The sequence below is a fragment of the Moschus berezovskii genome, chromosome 16, assembly GCF_049115385.1.
Source record: "Moschus berezovskii isolate FMDL1 chromosome 16, NW_MosBer_1.0, whole genome shotgun sequence".
In the NCBI taxonomy this organism is placed as follows: domain Eukaryota; kingdom Metazoa; phylum Chordata; class Mammalia; order Artiodactyla; family Moschidae; genus Moschus; species Moschus berezovskii.
Genome location: NC_142475.1, coordinates 80523700 through 80542832, shown reverse-complemented (window position 1 = coordinate 80542832; position 19133 = coordinate 80523700). Strand labels below are relative to the sequence as shown.

Genomic DNA, 19133 nt, shown 5'->3' with positions numbered 1-19133 from the left:
ACAAAACAGACAGCCTAAAAAAAAAAAAATAGCCTAGGGGATGAAAAACACGTCACAGAAAGTGCTGAAACAGAGAGGACTATAGAAGCCCAAGGAAGCGGCTCACACAGGGAAGCACAGAGGCTTCGGAAAACAGGAGATCCCTGAGCAGGAAGCTGAAAGGGTGGGATGCTCCATGGACAAGGAGCCGGAGAGAGGAGACCAAAGAGGGGAAGCAGGAGCAGCTGGGCCAGCTTCCCTACTCAGAGGCAGCACAAACTGGGAACACCCGGTAGAAATGTTAGAAACTGCTGCTTCCTCAGTTGAAATGATCAGATCTGGCAACTTCTTAAGTTACAATTCAATAAAAGCAAGCACATGCAGGAGGTAGAAAAATCTGGCAATTATCTGAACAAAAATGGTAAGGAACAGCAAACAAGTTCTTGTTCTTTTAAAGAATTTCCTGGAATTAAAAAGTTTTATTTGTCCTTTAAAAAGAAATGAATTCATTATAATGCTCTCATAGCTAGATTATTCTCTAGCTTAAATTTGAGATACTATAGAAGAACACTACTGACAGTTACAAAGAAAATTGTATTAAACAGTTTAAAACCAACAGGCAAGGATCTGCAGCCCAAGAATTACAAAATACTAATGAAAGAAATCAAAGAGGACCCAACTCAACTAAACGAAGAGGTGCCCTGTGCTCATGGACTGGAAAACTCAACACGGTTAAGGTATCAATTCTCCAATAACTGATTCACAGGTTTAGCACAAAGACCACAAATATCCAAGCAAGACTTTTCGTCGACACAGACCAATTTGTTCGAAGATTTATATGGAAAGGCACAGACCTTATAATACCCAAATGAGTTTTAAAAAAATAAAATGTGAGAATTACACTGGACATTTAAAGCTTACTATATAATTATAAAGACAGTGTGTGTGGGCAGGGGAACAGAGAACCAGGATCCACCCCACAAGTGATGAGCCAATCAGCTAACGCCCAACTGGCTTTCTACCAAGACACAATGATTTGGTGATTTGGTGATGATTTCATGGATGTGGCACGAAAATTACAGGCAACCAAAGAAAAAATAAACTGAACTTCATCAAAATGAAGAACCTTTGCACATCAAATGGCACAATCAACAGAGTGAAAAGACAACCCATGGAATGGGAGAAATATTTGCAAATTATGATCCCAAAAGGAACTGATATGCAGGATACGTAAATAACTCATACAACTCAGTAACAAAATGTCAAATGATCTGATTTTTCAAATGGGCAAAGAACGTGGATAGACATTTCAACCAATAAGACACCCAAGTAGGCAAGAGGCACTTGTGAATACACTCAACACCAAAAGCCATTGGGGAGATGCAGTGAGAAACCATCTCACACTCACTAGGAAGGCTACAATCAAACAACAGGAAACAAGTGCTCTGAGGACACGAAGAGATTGTGCCCTGATGGTGGGAACGGGAATTAGTGCAGCCCCTGGAAATTACAGAACCACCACGTGGGCCAGCAAGCCCACTTCTGGCGATGCTCCAAGGGAACGCGGGGACTCTAGGCGTTCACACACCCATTTCCAGCAGTATCATTCACAACAGTCAGTAAAGCAGAAGCAACCCAAGTACTCACTGATGGCCCAATGGATATGCATGTACTATATTCATGCATATTCAGCAGGATTCTGTTACAACAGGGGTGAACCTTGAAGACCTTGTGCACGTGAAATAAGGCAGCCACAAAGCTACCTGCTATGAGTCTATTTACATAAACTTGAAAGGACAAAGCTCAAGATGGGAGACTGAGCAGGGGCGGGGAGGGGAGGAGAGGCGAGGGGGATGTGGCTACAGAAGAACAGGAGGAAGCTGTTCCCAATGCTGGCTGCCAAGGTCTCCCCTGTCATGGGCACACACGAGCCCACATGCGGTGAAGCGGCACAGAACTAGATTCAACACCCAAATGTGTGCACGGGAAGCAACTGGAACCGAGCAAGACCCAAAGGCTCATCAGGCTGCACTACGTCATGACAGGCGTCACCGGGAGGCTCCAGGTGAAGGACACACGTGGATCTCTGCATTGCCTCTCACAACTAAATGTGAATCCACAACTGGTATAAAATTCAAAAACCACACAGGAATTCATTTCAGACTAGTAGTTCATCAATAAAGACAGACACTCAAGTGCCATCAGGCAGTACCTTCCTCCATGGACTTGGTGAAGTTACACAGAAGTGACGCCAGTCCCTTCAGACACCCCGCCAGCACTGCAAGTTTGGGTTCTCTCACCGTCGATGTCATCTGAAAGGAGAGTTTAACAAGGTGCCACAAAAAGAGAAAAGCCCGCCAGATATAAGGAAGCAGAAAAGAAGATCATAAAGTTTATCATACCTGGGCCTTAAGTTCACCCAGAAAAGCCCGGAAGAGTTTATCCGAATTGTTTATCATCTCAGTAGGATGAACTTCACCTAATACTCCCAGGAGCTCATATACTTTTTCTAAAACTGAAAAATAAATTTTAGACAAATTAAGGCCTAAAATTAAAATAAATTAAGCAAAAATCCACAAATAAAAGGAGAGGTTTTTATTTCAAAATAATTTTTTAACAATAAGCCACACAAACTACCTAGTTTTATGTACTGAATCTTTCCTGATATGTTTTACGCGAATGTATTATTATAAGCTAAATTACATTTGACGTGTGACTTTTCTATTTGAAGAAATCATTTGGTATAGATTGAAATCTTTATAAGCAGATTTAACACATTCTTTTTGTTTCCATTTTGGTTTCTTTTCAGCAAAAAGAATTCATCTGTATTAAATGGGGAGGAAATCCAAAAAAAAGAGAACTGATTCATTATTTTGTGCAGTAGAAACTAATACAACGTCGTAAAGCAACTATGCTCCAAAAAAAGTTAAAGAAAAGTTCATCTGTAAAACCTAAATACCTTGGCAGAAAAAAAAAAAATCCAAGTTTTACCCTTAAAACTCGTTAAATTTGTTAAAACATTTTAAAGTCACATTTAAATACATCTTACCTGTATCTGGTATTTTTGCTTTCAAGGCAAGTTCTCCATAGAATTTGGTAAATAACTCTCCAACTCTTAATTCATCCATGAGTCTAGAACTCCTCAAAGTCTGAAGTAACTGAGAGAACATGAGTTAGCAGAGTCTAGGAGGAAGCAACAGAAGGCTTCCATCTATTGCACCTGTTCGCACACAGCCATGTTCGACAGCCATGGTCTTCAGGCACTCACGCTTGGTGTCAAGCTAGGTTATGGGGGATGAGGGGCTAAGGTGGGTGGTGGAAAAACAGGGGAGACCAAGTGGAAAGGGATGTAGACTTAATTTCACCTTCCCAAGAAAATTATCCTATGACTAGACCCATTCTCTCAGAGGCACTTAAGGACCAACAAGACCCAAAGAAATTCTACAATAGAGATGCAAAAAAGAGATATGCATCTAAGCAGAGACCCAGGTGAGAGTGAGCCCAACGACCACATACACACAACACACAGACCCTTCGCAGTGTAAGGTTTCAAGGAAACAATGAGGTGAATCTGAGCAAGTATCAGCACCATTAGGTTTTCAGAGTAAGGGCTTCCCTTATAGCTCAGTTGGTAAAGAATCTGCCTGCAATGCAGGAGACCTAGGTTCGATCCCTGGGTTGGAAAGATCCCTGGAAAAGGGAAAGACTACCCACTCCAGTATTCTGGCCTGGAGAATTCCATGGACTATGTAGTCTATGGGGTCGCAGAGTCAGACACGACTGAGCGTCTTTCACTTTTCACTTCTTGCCCCTCACAGCCCAAATTCTTCCTCTGCTACCCAGAGTGGTCTGAGGGCAGAACACCACAGTGCTGCTCGGTGATAGCTGGAAACAGGCACCTTCTCACACCAATGGGAGTCCTCAGCATCTCTCACCCAAAACTCTAATTTACAGTTCAAGTTATATGTGTACCATAAAATACATGCATTTAGAAATATTTTTTAATTACCTTAATAAGAAGTTCTAGGGCCGGAATTCTACATTTAGCAGCTTTATCTTTTGTGTAAACACTGGTACACGTATTCTAGGATTTAAAAGGATACATCAAAATCATCAATAAGATCTTACTTCTTAAACTAAGACTTAATAGCTAAATCTACACCTGGGAGAAGAAATATCAATATTTGACATACTACACTTTAATAGTTTTCCACAATGGCCTCAGCTCATTAAATTTTTAAAGGATTAGCCATTTAATTTCTCAATCAAGCAAAAATAAGTAAACTACTCAACAAGAAAGGCAGAAATAAAATTAAGCTTAACCATGTTAAGTTACGATGAAAGTTACCATGTAACTTTCCATGTAAGTTAAAAAGAGAGGCTGATAAATAAAGAGGTAAGTTTTTTCCTCCTTACCTTAATATCTAGAGAATAAGGTGTGATCTTCTGGCCAATTTTTTCTAAGAAAACACATAAAAACTTTAGGGCTTCTTCTCTACAATCACGAAACTATAATAAAAGAAACATTACGGAAACATGGGCTAAAAAAAAGTCACCTCAACATGAACAGACATACACTAGAAGAGCAAAATGAAAACGGTCAACTTACTTCATCAATGCTAAGTGATTTCCGAACAAATACAAGCAAACCAAAATCTTTGGAAAAAACTAAGGAAGTGTGTAATGCTGGAAAAAAAAAACAAAAACAAGTAAGAGAGCTGCCAAGGTTCTCCATAAACACACATTAAAGGTGATGCTTGTTTCTCAATTCAGCCTCTTAAGTGACAAAACACAAGCCTAAGTCTGCCTTGACAGGGAAAATGGGAAATTCTTGACAATGTTCCACGGTGATAAGGTCAGAATAATGGCCCCAGAGGCCAGAATTCTGATGCCCAGAGTCACACCTGTGAACGTGCTAACTTTACACAGCAAATAAAAATTAGGTTGCAAATGGAATTAAGGCTGCCAATCATCTGACTTGAAACTGGGGAGTGCCCTGGGTCATCAGGGCTTCCCTTGTGGCTCAGCTGGTAAACAATCTGCCTGTAATGCGGGAGACCTGGGTTCCATCCCTGGGTTGGGAGGGTCCCCTGGAGAAGGGAAAGGCTACCCACTCCAGTATTCTGGCCTGGAGAATTCCACGGACTGTATAGCCCATGGAGTCTCAAAGAGCTGGTTAAAACTGAGCGACCTTCACTTCACTTCTGGGTCATCAAGGGGGCCCAATGCAGTCACAAGGGCCCTCACAAGTGGAAGGGGGAGGAGATAGGAAGGCAGACAAGCAGGACAGGTTCCAGGCGTCTTAGTTGACCCTCTGCTGATGGCTTTGAAGATAGAGGAAGCGGGAAGGGGGGCAGCATGATCCAAGAAATGCAAGTGTCTTCTGGAAACAAGGAATGCCAGAAAAAAAAAGGAACCTCAGTGCTACAACTGCAAGGAACTGAATTCTGCTAAAAACCTGAATGAAAAGGAAATTAATTCTCCTCCAGGGGCTTCAAAAAAGGAGTGGCCCTGCCTGCTGCCTCGGTTTTAGCTTGATGAGATCCCTGCTGGCTTCCAACCACAGACCTGTAACTGACAAACCTGTGCTGTTGTAAACACTAAGTTTGTGGTGTGTTTCAGGACCAATAGGAAACTAGTACACAGCCCTACAATCCCTCAAGTGAAAGAACACATCCTGGATAGAATGAACCTAGATCTGCTTTACGACAGGGTAAAGCATTTACACAGCGATGCTGTCCTCATGAACACACCCTGGCAGTCTGTAGGTACTACACAGCAATCTCTTTAAGGCTTTATTTCTCCTCTTTATTAACAATGACGTTTTCGGAAGAAAATCTCATCTTCTAATTAAGAGGACGCATCGTGAAGTCTGCATTTTTATGTTTTTAAAAGGGAGAGTAACCGAAGTTTTCACGCAATGACACATTAAAAATGCTAAGAGGCACTTCTGCTGCAAAGGGTCAAGTTCTTACCCAGGCATAAGCTAAGAGTTAAGAGCATGGCTTGTTTCTCAAAAGAAGGAACAGCAAAAGTGGGGTTTGGGAAAGGTGCTGGTGGGTTGAGGCGACAGTGAGGTAGAAGAACGTAAAACTTTCCTCTCATCGTCGCTCCCCACCGTGATTAGCAGTGATCGCAAATTCAGAGCATTTCCACCACCTCAGGCTTTGAAATACCTTTCCTCTGGCGTTAAGAAAAGAGGCAACTGACAAACACATTTACACAGAACACAAATTCCCACGGGCCCGTTCAAGCACCACCCCGGGTGCCCACTCGGACTCGAGCGGGCTGCCGGGCACCGGCCGTCCGGAGCCCGGAGCCGTACCCACCCAGCAGCGCGGGGCCAGAGCTCAGCACGCACTCCTGCCCCAGGCCCCGCAGCAGCTGACCACTGGCCACCGCCGCGCCGCAGCGATCGGCAGCGGACAGGGACTCCTGTAGCTGAAGTAAGGAGCCCCGCACGCCGGACCCTGAATCAGCCATAACCTCCAGCCGCGAATACCGCTCTCCCTGCCGGGACCGGAAGTGGCGCAGGGCGGGAAGGGGCGGGCAAGGGCGGGGAGGGGCGGATTTTCCGGCGCGTGCGCACAGCTGCCTGGGCCCGGACCTGCCCCTAGGACTGGGGGGCGAGGTGCTAGGCTGAATGGGGCCTTAGTGGGCCGCGGAGGGGGATCCGTAATCCCTGAGCACACCCAGCCTGGGCCCCGTAGTGCTCCGGACTCGGATGCGGGCGTGGAGTCCCTGCTGGAGATCCTCGAGGAGGTGGCCTGCCCTGTAGGACCGGCGGCTTAGACATCCTAAGTTAAGATACACTGATCACAATGCATCCAAACTTCGGGAGAGTCAGGAACCCAACCGCTCGAACTCCGGAAATAGATGCGGAGGACAGGTGGCGAGTTGGAGATGACCAAGTGCCCGAGGCAGAAAGACAGGCTAGGGCTCGGGTCAGGGGCCACCGCTAGTCCTTGGTAACGGGGGTCGGGTGGGGGGCGGTCGTCTGGAATCCCAAGGGACGTAGGAGAGGAACGACCCCAGCCGTGGAGGCCGGCCCACAGATTTCCCGCGAAATCGCGTTCCGGTTGCGGGCAAGACCATTCTAGAGGGGGAGCGCCGAGCCAGTTGTACGTAGGTGTTCAGCGGGGCGCGGGCTGAGGCTGTCCAGTTCCCCCTATCGCTTCCCAGTGGTGCCTTCTGGGGGCGGGGCCGCGCGAGGACGCTGCCGCGATTGGTGGGCCGCCGCTGGGGGCGGAGCCAACGGTGCCGCCGGCGGGAAATCTACGCGCTGCTGAAGCGGAGCTGAAACGCGCAACTTCGGTGGGGCCGGGGGCCTGGTTGGGGTCGGCCGGGCGGGGCGCGGGGGTGTAAGAGTTGAGGGGACGGAAGAGATGAGTGAGGGAAGAGGGGCGGGGGTCCTGTAGGGAGCGTCCACGCGAACCCGTGTCCCTGTTGCGCAGCCCGCCATGTCGTCTCCTGCTTCTACGCCGAGTCGCCGCGGCTCCCGGCGGGCCGCCCCGGCTCAGCCACGTGAGTGTCTGTTTCCTGCTGTGCCCCGCGGGGTCCCCGGGGAGGGCGGGCGGTGCCGGGTCAGCCCCCGTGCAGGCCCGGTGCCGCCCGCGCCGACGCAGCGGTGCCCTCCACCCCCGCAGGCCAGGACCCCTTGTCTTCCGGAGAGCCGCAGCCGCTGCCCTCGTCACCTGGCGCCGAGCCCCGCACCCCGTCCCGCGCGCCGCCCGCAGGTGCCTACGGAGTCGGGGGTAGACCCGGGAGGGAGTGGACGCTCCGCTGGGCTCCTTCCCCCGCCCCGGCTCACCCGTGTGTATGCAATCCCCAGCGATCCCCCTGGACCTGGACATGAGCTCGCCGCTGACCTACGGGACCCCCAGCTCGCGGGTGGAGGGCACCCCGAGGAGCGGCGTGCGCGGCACTCCCGTGCGCCAGAGACCCGACCTGGGCTCGGCCCGGAAAGGTCTGCAGGTGGACCTGCACTCGGACGGGGTGAGTCCAGGGCCGGTCGGGGTGCGGTGGGGTGCGCAATGCGGGCGGTCCCCCGAACCCGCTTCCGTCGGCTTTTCCTGTGCAGCCGGCCGCAGAAGAGACAATGGCGAGCGAGCAGTCTTTGGGCCAAAAACTCGTGATTTGGGGAACAGATGTAAACGTGACAACGTGCAAAGAAAACTTTCAGGTGAGATATCATTCCTTCAAGCTTGGAAAATGTGAGAGCAAATGTGTGTTACCTATGTCCAAGTGCCCCAGTTGTTAAGGCACAGATGCTTAGGTGGCTCAGAATCATAGATGTAGTTTTTAGGAAGAAAAAACATGCTTGTTTTCAAATTCTGACACCACTCCTGTTATTATTTTTGTGAAGTCCAGTTGGCTTACAATATTGTGTTAGTTTCAGGTGTACAGCAAAGTGGTTCAGTTACAGTGATACATTTTCTGACTTTATTTCACTATAGGTTAATAAGATATTGAACTAGTTTCTTGTGCTATATAGTAGATCCTTGTTGCTTTTCTGTTTTACATAGTTTGTGTTTGTTAACCCCATACTGCTAATTTATCCCTCCCTTCCCCTCTCCCTCTCCTCTTAGGTAACCATAGGTTTCTTTTCTGTGTGAGTCTGTTTCAGTTTTGTATGTAGACTCATTTGTGTTATTTTTTAGATTCATATGTAAGTGATGGTGATACATAGTACTTTGTCTTTCTCTGACTTACTTCATTAAGTATAAGGTTGTCTGCACCTCGGGGGAGCCTGGTGGGCTTCCGTCTATGGGGTCACACAGAGTCGGACACGACTGAAGTGACTTAGCAGCAGCAGCAGCAGCAGCACCTATCTGTGTTGCTGCAAGTGGCCGATTTTCTTTTTTTATGGCTGAGTAGTAGTGTTCTTGCCTGGAGAATCCCAGGGACGGGGGAGCCTGGTGGGCTTCCGTCTGTGGGGTCGCACAGAGTCGGACATGACTGAAGCGACTTAGCAGCAGCAGCAGTGTTCCATTTTATATAAACATGTATATGTCAATTTGTGTGTGTGTGTCTATCCCTGATTTTTGTTGCCACACTGGGGCTTTTCATTGCAGTGAGCAGGGGCTGTAGACCTAGTTGCGGTACATGGTCTTCTCACTACTATGGCTTGTCTTGTTGCAGAACATGGGTCCTAGGTTGTGTGAGCTTCAGTAGTTGTGGGGCTTAGTTGCCTCGAGGCATGTGGGCTCTTCCCAAGGGTGGATCTCATTCTCTGCATTGGGAGGTGAATTCTTAACCACTGGAGCACCAGGGAAGTCCCATCACATCTTCTTAAGCCAATTGTTTATTGATGGACACTTGAAAAGATTCATGCACCCCAGTGCCCATAACTTGAGTAGCTGCTTAATCTTCCTCTATGTTTAGAGATTTCTTCAGCGTTTCATTGATCCTGTGGCTAAAGAAGAAGAAAATGTTGGCATAGACATTACTGAACCTCTGTACATGCAGCGACTTGGAGAGGTAATGAAATATGCTTACCTAAAAATTCAAATTAACTCTTTTAAAACAATAAGCAGGATATAACTTGTTTGTTCTATTCTATAGATTAATGTTACTGGAGAGCCGTTTTTAAACGTAAACTGTGAACACATAAAATCATTTCATACAAATCTCTACAGACAGCTCATCTGCTATCCTCAGGTAAGAATTTGGCTTTGACCTTGGTGGACTACAGGAAACATCTAGAACGTCAGCAGGGTTTCTGGATAGCAGTCTTCTCAGTAACAGAATATGCCTGCAGAGTGCCCGTGTGTGTGTGTGTGTGTGGACACTATAGGGGATGAGAGGATGAGACAGATTGAGAGCACAGTAGTGAGGAAGGTGTGTGTGTATGCTTATGGCTGATTCATGTTGTACAGTAGAAACTAAAACAATACTGCAAAGTAATTATACTCCAATTAGAAAAAAATAAGTGAACATATAACCATCATATGACACAGCAATTGCATGTCTGGAAATTTATCCCAGAGGAACAAAAGCTTATGTTCACATAAAAACCTGTACACAGATGTTCATAGCTGGAATCAGCCCCGATGTCCTTCAGGTCAGTTGTGGGCAAACAGCTGTGGTATGGCCAGTCTGGAACATGCCTCAGAGGTAAAACATACTGTGACTTGGATGGATCCCACAGGAGCAATTCCAAAAGGTTACATACACATCCAAAAGGTAATGTTAATGTACGGTTCCTCTTACATAACATTTGAGATGACAGAATTTTAGAGATGGACATATGAGTAGTTGCTTGGGGTTACAGAGAAGGAATAGGGGAGGGAGAACTTGGTATGGTGACAAAGGGACAACATAGGGATCTTGGTGGCTTTGAAGGACTATTCAGTACCTTAACTATGGTGACATATTCATGAACCTGTGCAGGTGATAGAATTGATAGAACTGAATACACACACATATACATACGAGAGTGAATACACGTAAAACTGTGAAATCTGAATATAAGTGAATTGTACCAAGTTAATATCTGCTTGTGATATTAGACTATTTGCAAATTGTTATCATTCGTGGAAACTGGGCAGAGTCAAGAGATCTTTATATTTCTTACACCTGCATGCGGATCTACAATTATCCCAATAAAAAAGGCAATGAGAATTTTAAAAAATTTTTTATAAATACATTATGCCTCAAACAGCCTTTTTTTCCTTTTTCTCTTTTTTCCTTTGGCCATGCCTCATGGCATGTGGGATGTTAGTTCTCCAACCAGGGGCTGAACCCATACCCTCTGCAGTGGAAGTTGGAGTCCAAATGACTGTACTGCCAGGGCATTTCCCCCCAAACTCCTTAAACCACGTTCTTTCTTTTTTAAGTTGAACACTTTTTTTACATTTAACATTGAAAATCAAGATATGTGTTACTTTTGCTGGCATGTCATAGTTTGATTGGCAGTGTTTCTTAGTATATACATAAGGTAATAGTGACTCACAATAGTGTGTTGGGTTTGATGATATAAAATATCTTAAATGAAAATGGTCACACACCTGCCATGTCTTAACAGGATGTTTTAACCATACTACAGTCTTCTCTGGGCTTAAGGTCAGGCTTTATCAACAAAGCATCAGCTACACTGATCCTATTAATAGCTGTAGGCTTTGGAGGCATGCAGACTTGTTAGTAAATCTTGATTTTGCTTAATTGCTGTGTAACCTTGGCTCAGTTCCTCAGCTTCCGAGCATCAATTTCCTCATCTACAAAACGGAGAACAGGTGTTAACAAATTTGAGTGAGAATTATGATTTAACCTACCTTGCTATCATTTTGATATGGAGGAAAAGACATGAAAATATGGGCTTGTGTTACTAATTAAAAGCCTACAGTCATGCCAGAACAGCCTGAAGGAAATACTATAGACTCACCTCTTTAAGTCAAGTGAGAAAGTGCTGATGTGTGAGATTCCAGTGTGCCCAAGGGTTTGTGAACTGCACGTATGTGATTTCTAGGATAATGCTTCTGGATTATACCATGTTCTTTTGTTTTTATGCCTTGCTAATGGCAGTTGCTTTATTATATTTAATCCTAAGCTAAAAAATACAAGCAAAGCTTGGCATCCTACATTTGTTTTTTAGGAAGTCATCCCAACTTTTGACATGGCAGTCAACGAAATCTTCTTTGACCGCTACCCTGACTCAATCTTAGAGCATCAGATTCAAGTGAGACCATTCAACGCCTTGAAGACTAAGAATATGAGGAACCTAAATCCAGAAGGTACTGTCTTTCCTCCAGTTTTATTGAGATACTGTTGACATATAACAGCAGGAAAATACCTACGTGAGAGTCACTTCACCAAGGAACCTTAAGGAGTTGGTAAAAGTGATGGTGGTGAACTGTGAGTTGACAGAAAACAGGAGCAGACTCTGTTGTGCCATATGCTTGTAAGTCCACCATACCTTTTTTTATTAATAACAGATGAAATTATATAAAAGATACAACTTTTGGCAATTTTCTATCTTAAGATAAACTTACCCAATTATGATAGTTTTAGTGACTTTACTAAGTAGGCACTTTCTCAGAATCAGTGTAGAAAGCAGATCTATAAAATATGGTGCCTTCCCTGATGCACAGGAGAAAGTCTGGTTTGGGAAGAAAGAGAAGAGGCAGAAGAACAGTGTAGGGTCTCAGCCCAGGGAGATGGCGCACTCTGGGCCCCAATCGGAAGGGTTTGCAGCCGAGGCTTTGGAAAGCAGACTTGAAGCTTCTGTTATTTATTTGGGGATACTCTGTATCAGGGCCCCAGTTATTAGTGGGACAGGTAAGTCTGAACCCCACGGTGGGTATGGCTATAAAGAACATTATCACAAACACGTGGGCTGTTGCAGCCGCATCGTAAGTCCAGTCGTCCCCAGGCAGCCTTGGGCCGGCTGAGCTCAGTGCAGGTCAGTAGACTTGAGGGGTTGAGAGGAATCTGGCTGGACACAGGAAGGGCATCCCAGGCCAGAGCTGAGGGTGCCAGTGAGGTGTCAGTGCTCTGGCCACAGCATCTCCTGTGACTCCAGTATCCCCGCGCAACCTGTGGCGAGGTCCTCCGGGGCTGGACAGCAGACCCAGACCCTCGGGAGGCCCACGCCCAGCTGGGACGAGCCACCTTCTCTCTGCCTTGCAGACATTGATCAGCTCATCGCCATCAGTGGCATGGTGATCAGGACGTCCCAGCTGATTCCAGAGATGCAGGAGGCCTTCTTCCAGTGCCAAGTGTGCGCCCACACGGCCCGCGTGGAGATAGACCGTGGCCGCATTGCTGAGCCCTGCGTGTGCGAGCGCTGCCACACCAGCCACAGCATGGCCCTCATCCACAACCGCTCCGTGTTTTCTGACAAGCAGATGGTGCGTGCCCCCTCCACATGTCCTGTCCTTGTTCTACCCCTGCCGGGTCCTCTGAAACCCAGTATAACCTGTCCACTCGTGCAACCCTAAAACCTTGCTTTATGACTGGGTTGACCTGGAAGGGAGTACCACCCAGAATGAATTAGAAAAGCAGGCAGAAGGTGATGCAGGCGTACCCACCACGGCCCTGATGTGGCCACCCCACCCCGACGTGGGGGAGCGTTTAATCAACAACGTTCTCAAAATGGAGGTGAGACTGAGTTGCTGGAGACTAGTGTGTTGTGGTGAGCATAGCCATCTTCCAGAGCAACGTCCCTGGGGCAGTGGAGGTGCTGGGTATCTGGGTGTCCTGAGATGTCCATTCCCCGTCCTTCCAGATCAAGCTTCAAGAGTCCCCCGAAGACATGCCGGCAGGGCAGACGCCGCACACGGTCGTCCTCTTTGCTCACAATGACCTCGTGGACAAGGTCCAGCCTGGGGACAGGGTGCACGTCACAGGTGAGGGGCTCCACCGTCAGGCCGCTGACCTGGTCGGGGCACATGACTTGGGGCTGCTGTTTTCAGTGCCTGCCTCTGACCTCCACCTTCCCAGACAGCAGGCTGTCTTCCTGCTGTTGTCCGAAGTAACTAGTGAGCGACTTTAAATATGTGACCCTTTTGGATTTCCTTTATTTTTAGGCTTTTGAAATAGGATTTTAGTATTTTTAGTCAAATTATTAATAACTGTACATTCACTTAAAGAGAAATGAGAATTCTGTCTCACACTGAACACAGCAGCAAGCAGGCGCCGTGTGGAGGTGGGGGTGCCCAGTCAGCCTTGCTCAGAGCCCCTAGAGCCCTGCTCCCCACGCTCTGGGCTGAGAGCAGGCAGGTGAGAGGGTGTCCTTTGTGCCCTCAGGCATCTATCGAGCCGTCCCCATTCGCATCAACCCCAGAGTGAGCAACGTGAAGTCCGTCTACAAAACCCACATTGATGTCATTCACTACCGGAAGACCGACTCAAAGCGTCTGCATGGCCTTGATGAAGAAGCAGAGCAGAAACTTTTCTCTGAGAAACGTGTGGAGTTGCTCACGGAGCTTTCCAGGAAGCCAGACATCTATGAGAGGCTTGCATCTGCCCTGGCGCCAAGCATCTATGAGCATGAAGATATAAAGAAGGTAACTGACCTCGAAAGGCTTCTTGCTTATGGCCAGGCCTGAAAGCTCAAGGTCAGATGGTGTGAACACCGGGAAAGGCTGAGCCTCGGGTGGAACAGGGGCCGCACCCTCATCTCCACCCCTGGCTCACCCATTTCCAGGCAGGCCCCGCGTGGCTTCTGATATGCTCCTCTGATCTCTTCACCATCCGTTTGCTCAGCCCCCCTGTCTCTTCACCGCCCACCTCAGGTGAGTGCTGAGACCTGTCTGTCTGTCTGTCCAGGGAATCTTGCTTCAGCTCTTCGGCGGGACTAGAAAGGATTTCAGCCACACGGGGAGGGGCAAGTTCCGCGCGGAGATCAACATCCTGCTGTGCGGGGACCCAGGGACCAGCAAGTCCCAGCTGCTGCAGTACGTGCACAACCTGGTCCCGCGGGGCCAGTACACATCCGGGAAGGGCTCCAGCGCCGTGGGCCTCACCGCCTACGTCATGAAGGACCCCGAGACGCGGCAGCTGGTGTTGCAGACTGGCGCCCTGGTGCTGAGCGACAATGGCATCTGCTGCATCGACGAGTTTGACAAGATGAATGAGAGCACGCGCTCCGTGCTCCACGAGGTCATGGAGCAGCAGACACTGTCCATCGCCAAGGTCCGCCACCCGCCGCTCTGATGTCTGCGTGGGGGTGGGGGGTGGGGCCTGAACCACAGCCTCTGGACTTGCAGCTCGGGAGACTGACCGCCACTCTGCTGTCAGGTCCCAGCCCATCTGAGTATACTCTACAGGACCTGTGTCCTCTGTGCAGTACTAACCGCTAACACCTGGCGCTCACAGAACTTGAGTTTGTCCTAAATCTCACACCAGGGGTTTGGTTTTTGAGAAGGATGTAGTCACAGCAAATGTTTACCTCCACCTCCATCCTTGGCGTGAAACCCAGCTTAGGCTTCCCCTGTGGATGCTGCAGGTACCATGCTTGTGGTGCCTGGGTTCCCTGGCAAAGGCCACCCGAGGCAGGGGCTCTCAGCTCCTGCCGGTCTCAAAATGAGGCTGCTGACCGCGCTATCTGTCCCTCTGGCAGGCTGGGATCATCTGTCAGCTCAACGCCCGCACCTCCATCCTGGCAGCAGCAAACCCAATCGAGTCTCAGTGGAATCCGAAAAAAACCACCATTGAAAACATCCAGTTGCCCCACACCCTCTTATCAAGGTATGATAGCACATGTTCATCAAACAGATGGTTTTATTTTACTCATCTGTGGAAGGTTCAGGACGAGGGTGAGAAGGAAATAACCAGGATTAACACAGCCAATCGTAATCTCTTCATGGCGGTGTGGTCTGCATGTCTGCTCAGTCATGGGTCCTGAGGTGAGGACCATGCGTTTGCTCACCTTGATGCATGCTCATTTCTTGGAGCAGTTGGGGTCTGTCTGCTCCATTTTGTCAAGCCCACCTCTCGCCACTCTCGGTCCTATAGCTGCTGCAGACAATCAGCAAAGTGCAGAGAGCAGCTTCCTGCTGTAGACAAGGGTCTGAGTGCTGCATTTGTGGGAGGGCAGACATGTGGCCCAGGCTTCCCCTCAAGGATGGATGTATTTCATAAATGGGTTTTAGAATTTGGTTACTTTACTTCTTACACAAATAGTTCCTTTTCCCCAACACAGCTGAATGTGTTTCACTCACCTCCTCCAGTCTTCAGAATCACAGCAGTGTTTCCCTCAGGAGCCTCCTGCTTCTGACTCACCTTTAGCGCCAACACTTGTTCCCAGGCAGACCTGAGGGCCAGGGCAGGAGACCCGGGGGCTTGGGCTCCTAGGGCCACCTGGGCCGGGCACGCCTGCCCCCCTCCCATGGAGGCCGTGGGTCCACCCTCAGGTGCGTGGGTGTCCTGACTGGGAACCGTCACCATGTCTCCTCAGGTTTGACTTGATCTTCCTCATGCTGGACCCCCAGGACGAGGCATACGACCGGCGCCTCGCTCACCACTTGGTGTCCCTGTACTACCAGAGCGAGGAGCAGGCACAGGAGGAGGGCATGGACATGGCGGTGCTCAGGGACTACATTGCCTACGCACACAGCACCGTGATGCCGAGGCTCAGCCAGGACGCCAGCCAGGCCCTCATCGAGGTACCTGCGGCCCAAAGTGCTGCTGGGCCCTGCTCAGCTCTGAAACAGTCAAGAACAAGACTGTCTTCTACAACTGTTTTCCTTCCCGTGTTGCAAAGTTGATTTTTTCAAGTGTGGAATAGGAAAAAGGATTCATTTCTACAAGTTGTACACTCTTTTTATATTTAAGTTCTCGTAAGCACAGTGTATTTAAGACTAGGATGCCTGAGTTGAAATATCGGTGAGGCTGTTAATACTTAGTGACTTTGTAATTCTGGTCTGTGAGCTACATCTGCTCATTTCTAAAGAATTGAAGTATTTTATGTTCACTTCTTAGTACCTTTTAAGTGGGCAGCAGTGCCTGGTGACACATGCATGGGCGTTGTGACACTAGGAAGGTTCCTGGTGCTTTGGTGGGCTTTTCATCCTGACAGTCCTGAAGATGCTCAAGTGACAGTTACACGTGATTCGTAGTTTTCCGTCTGGGTCATCTTGAGAGAATTATGTCATCCATATGAGTTTATACAGTTTACCTTTTGTGTGCTCTGTGTCAGCGACCCTTGGCCTGCTATTATTTGATCCTCCCAGGGTGTGAACAAGCCAAGTCCTCAGCTCCCTCCCCAGGACCGCGATCCCCCCACCTGGTGCCACTCCTCCCCCGGATGAGGGTGGAGGCCTGAGGCTAGACCACACTCTTGTTCCCCTCAGGACTTCCCTCCCTGGGGTCACCATGTGAGGAGTCAGCGTGTCTCTTGTCTTGTAGGCCTATGTGGACATGAGGAAGGTTGGCAGCAGCCGAGGGATGGTGTCTGCGTACCCCCGGCAGCTGGAGTCACTGATCCGCTTGGCAGAAGCCCACGCGAAAGTGCGGTTTTCAAACAAGGTGGAGGCCATTGACGTGGAGGAGGCCAAGCGCCTGCACCGGGAGGCACTGAAGCAGTCAGCCACCGACCCGCGGACAGGCATCGTGGACATCTCCATCCTCACCACAGGTTGGCCTTCCCCTGACGTGGGTGCTGCCCTGCTCTGCCCGGGTGCTGCCGGGTCAGAGCCCCCATGAACATGCGATGGGGCTGGGAGGAGGCAGACGCTGGCACACTCGGCCTAGCTCTGTCCAACCCAGCCATCCAGGCACAGAGTGATTCAGGCCCTCGCGAGGGGGGACTCTGTGTCTGTGTGGACTGCTGGGCTGTGTCTCAGTTGCAAGTAGCATCTCTGAGCTTTTATAAAACTGGGAACAGGATTCAGACCTCACTCTGACTTTGTGTGTTCTGGCGTTCAGCCACTGTCCCCTTACCTTGTCTGGTGACAAGACTGAAGATTATTTTAGACTAAGTTGATTTATGGCTGAAGAAATACTTCTTGAGATTTGAAAGGTGTTCCCTTCCTTATGGGAGAAACATCTTCATTGCTTTCTCTTAACCCAGGAATGAGTGCCACCTCTCGGAAGCGGAAAGAAGAGTTAGCGGAAGCATTGAGAAAGCTTATTTTATCAAAGGGCAAGACGCCAGCCCTGAAATACCAGCAGCTCTTTGAAGATATTCGGGGACAGTCTGACATAGTAAGTGTTCACGTGGACATTTTGTTTAATAGTTTTCTTTTCCCTTGATGCTGCTTTAAATTTTTTCCCCCTAGCTTTCCCCCTTCATTTACTGCTTGAGTAATAAATGTAGATACAGATAAAGAAGAGAAGTAAGGTCCCCATCCACCATCTGGGAGTGATCACAGTGAGAATTTTTTCAATCTTCTGCGTGGATATAGACGAGTGGTTTTGAGCTGAGTCAGTGGTTTCTTTTTTAATCAGTGACACTCTTAGCTTGCTCTGTGACACTGAATCCACTATGACATGTTTGCTCTGTCTCATGCCTTCCCCATCATGTACTCGACTGTTGGTGAACATTTAGAGTGTTTGCGGTTTTTGGCTGTTACTAGGAAAGCCAGGTTCATGGCAAGGGCTCTGCTGGTTGGGACCAGCCCTTGCCTGCTTTCCTGACACTCGCTCCTTGCCCCCACATGAATGCTGAGTGGTACACACAGACCAGGGGACCCAGGCCTATGGGGCTTAGCATCAGGCCCTTTGGGGGAAGAGTTGGAGCATGAAATGTGTGTCCAGCTGCCCAGAAAGCAGGAGACTCCAGTGGTTTCTGAACTTGGACTCCTTGTGTGTCTAGGGAGGGCAGCTCCAGATGTAAACTCTTTGCTCTTCCCCGAAGGCAATCACCAAGGACATGTTTGAAGAAGCGCTGCGTGCCCTGGCGGATGATGACTTCTTGACAGTAACTGGGAAGACTGTGCGTCTGCTCTGAAGGTCCAGGAGCAGCATGGTCCTAGCCCTGCTACCAGCAGGAGGAAGGGCTTCAAGGTCATTGTTTGGCACCATGAGAATTTTCTCACGTGGCTTCAGTTTTCCTGGGAAGCCAGTGTATTCATCTGTTAATACCGAGTGAAGCGTCCTGGGCCATCTGTGGGTGTGTGCAGCAGACTGTTCCCTGGAGCACCAGGGCTGAGTTGTGTGTCCGTACAGACAGTAGGACGTGGTCTTCTCTGCACACTGCAGTCTTGGTCCTGGTCTGTGCTGGACTCTTGTTGGGTGCTGGAGACACTCGGGTGTTCCCGTCCCTCCCTGTGAGGAGGCGATGGGCCCCGCTGAGTCCTCCAGGCTTGTTTTCTTGCCTACGGGAGGCTGGTAACAATAGGGTTCCATGTTAACTTGTATTGCTTTGCTCTACTGTGTAAAACTTCTTCAGTAAGTGATAGAATAAGTAATACTTGGTTATCTGGCATTTTTCACTAGGAAAAAAGCTTTAATAAACACTGCTTTTATGGAAATTCATGATGCTAATTACTTCCTATAAGTCACTAAGTTTCATCATATTTTAAAATTATTTGTTTTATCAGTCATTCTCATAAAACCACTATTGGCTGCAATCTCAGGCAGAAATATGACTGTAACAAGTAATCCCTGAAACGTGTCGCTGTGTGAATTTGGCCTTTTTATAACTAAGAGTCACTATTCATTGGGAAAGTGTCCAGACCGAACTGAGTGCTTAAACAGCATTACATTGGGAG

General features: G+C 48.4%; 2 protein-coding genes across 5 annotated transcripts in view; one reads left to right on the top strand and one right to left on the bottom strand.

Moving 5' to 3' along the window:
• Window positions 1-6520, bottom strand: part of PRKDC (protein kinase, DNA-activated, catalytic subunit) — a 126983-nt gene extending 120463 nt beyond the window's left edge. Inside the window, exons 1-7 of one of the 3 annotated variants that reach the window (XM_055432726.2) lie at window positions 6309-6520; window positions 4589-4665; window positions 4396-4488; window positions 3989-4063; window positions 3029-3137; window positions 2382-2494; window positions 2192-2291 (exon numbers count right to left, since the gene is read on the bottom strand). In XM_055432726.2, coding sequence (XP_055288701.2) covers window positions 2192-2291; window positions 2382-2494; window positions 3029-3137; window positions 3989-4063; window positions 4396-4488; window positions 4589-4665; window positions 6309-6462 — 721 coding nt within the window. In that variant the 5' untranslated portion in view covers window positions 6463-6520. The remainder of the gene's footprint in view (window positions 1-2191; window positions 2292-2381; window positions 2495-3028; window positions 3138-3988; window positions 4064-4395; window positions 4489-4588; window positions 4666-6308) is intronic. The other 2 variants (XM_055432724.2, XM_055432725.2) reach the window with 2 other exon arrangements.
• A 43-nt stretch (window positions 6521-6563) lies between these two features.
• MCM4 (minichromosome maintenance complex component 4) lies at window positions 6564-18893 on the top strand. 2 transcript variants are annotated; one of them, XM_055432728.2, is made up of 17 exons: window positions 6564-7100; window positions 7434-7503; window positions 7626-7715; window positions 7811-7974; window positions 8060-8161; window positions 9364-9459; window positions 9544-9639; window positions 11573-11711; window positions 12607-12827; window positions 13205-13325; window positions 13726-13985; window positions 14248-14613; window positions 15041-15168; window positions 15878-16085; window positions 16828-17056; window positions 17492-17625; window positions 18278-18893. In XM_055432728.2, the coding sequence occupies exons 2-17, from the start codon at window positions 7440-7442 to the stop codon at window positions 18368-18370; spliced, it is 2511 nt and encodes an 836-aa protein (XP_055288703.1). In that variant the 5' UTR covers window positions 6564-7100; window positions 7434-7439; the 3' UTR covers window positions 18371-18893. The 2 variants fall into 2 exon arrangements, with proteins under 2 accessions (XP_055288703.1, XP_055288702.1); XM_055432727.2 differs by having other exon boundaries at window positions 6565-7293.
• Window positions 18894-19133: the final 240 nt, after the last annotated feature.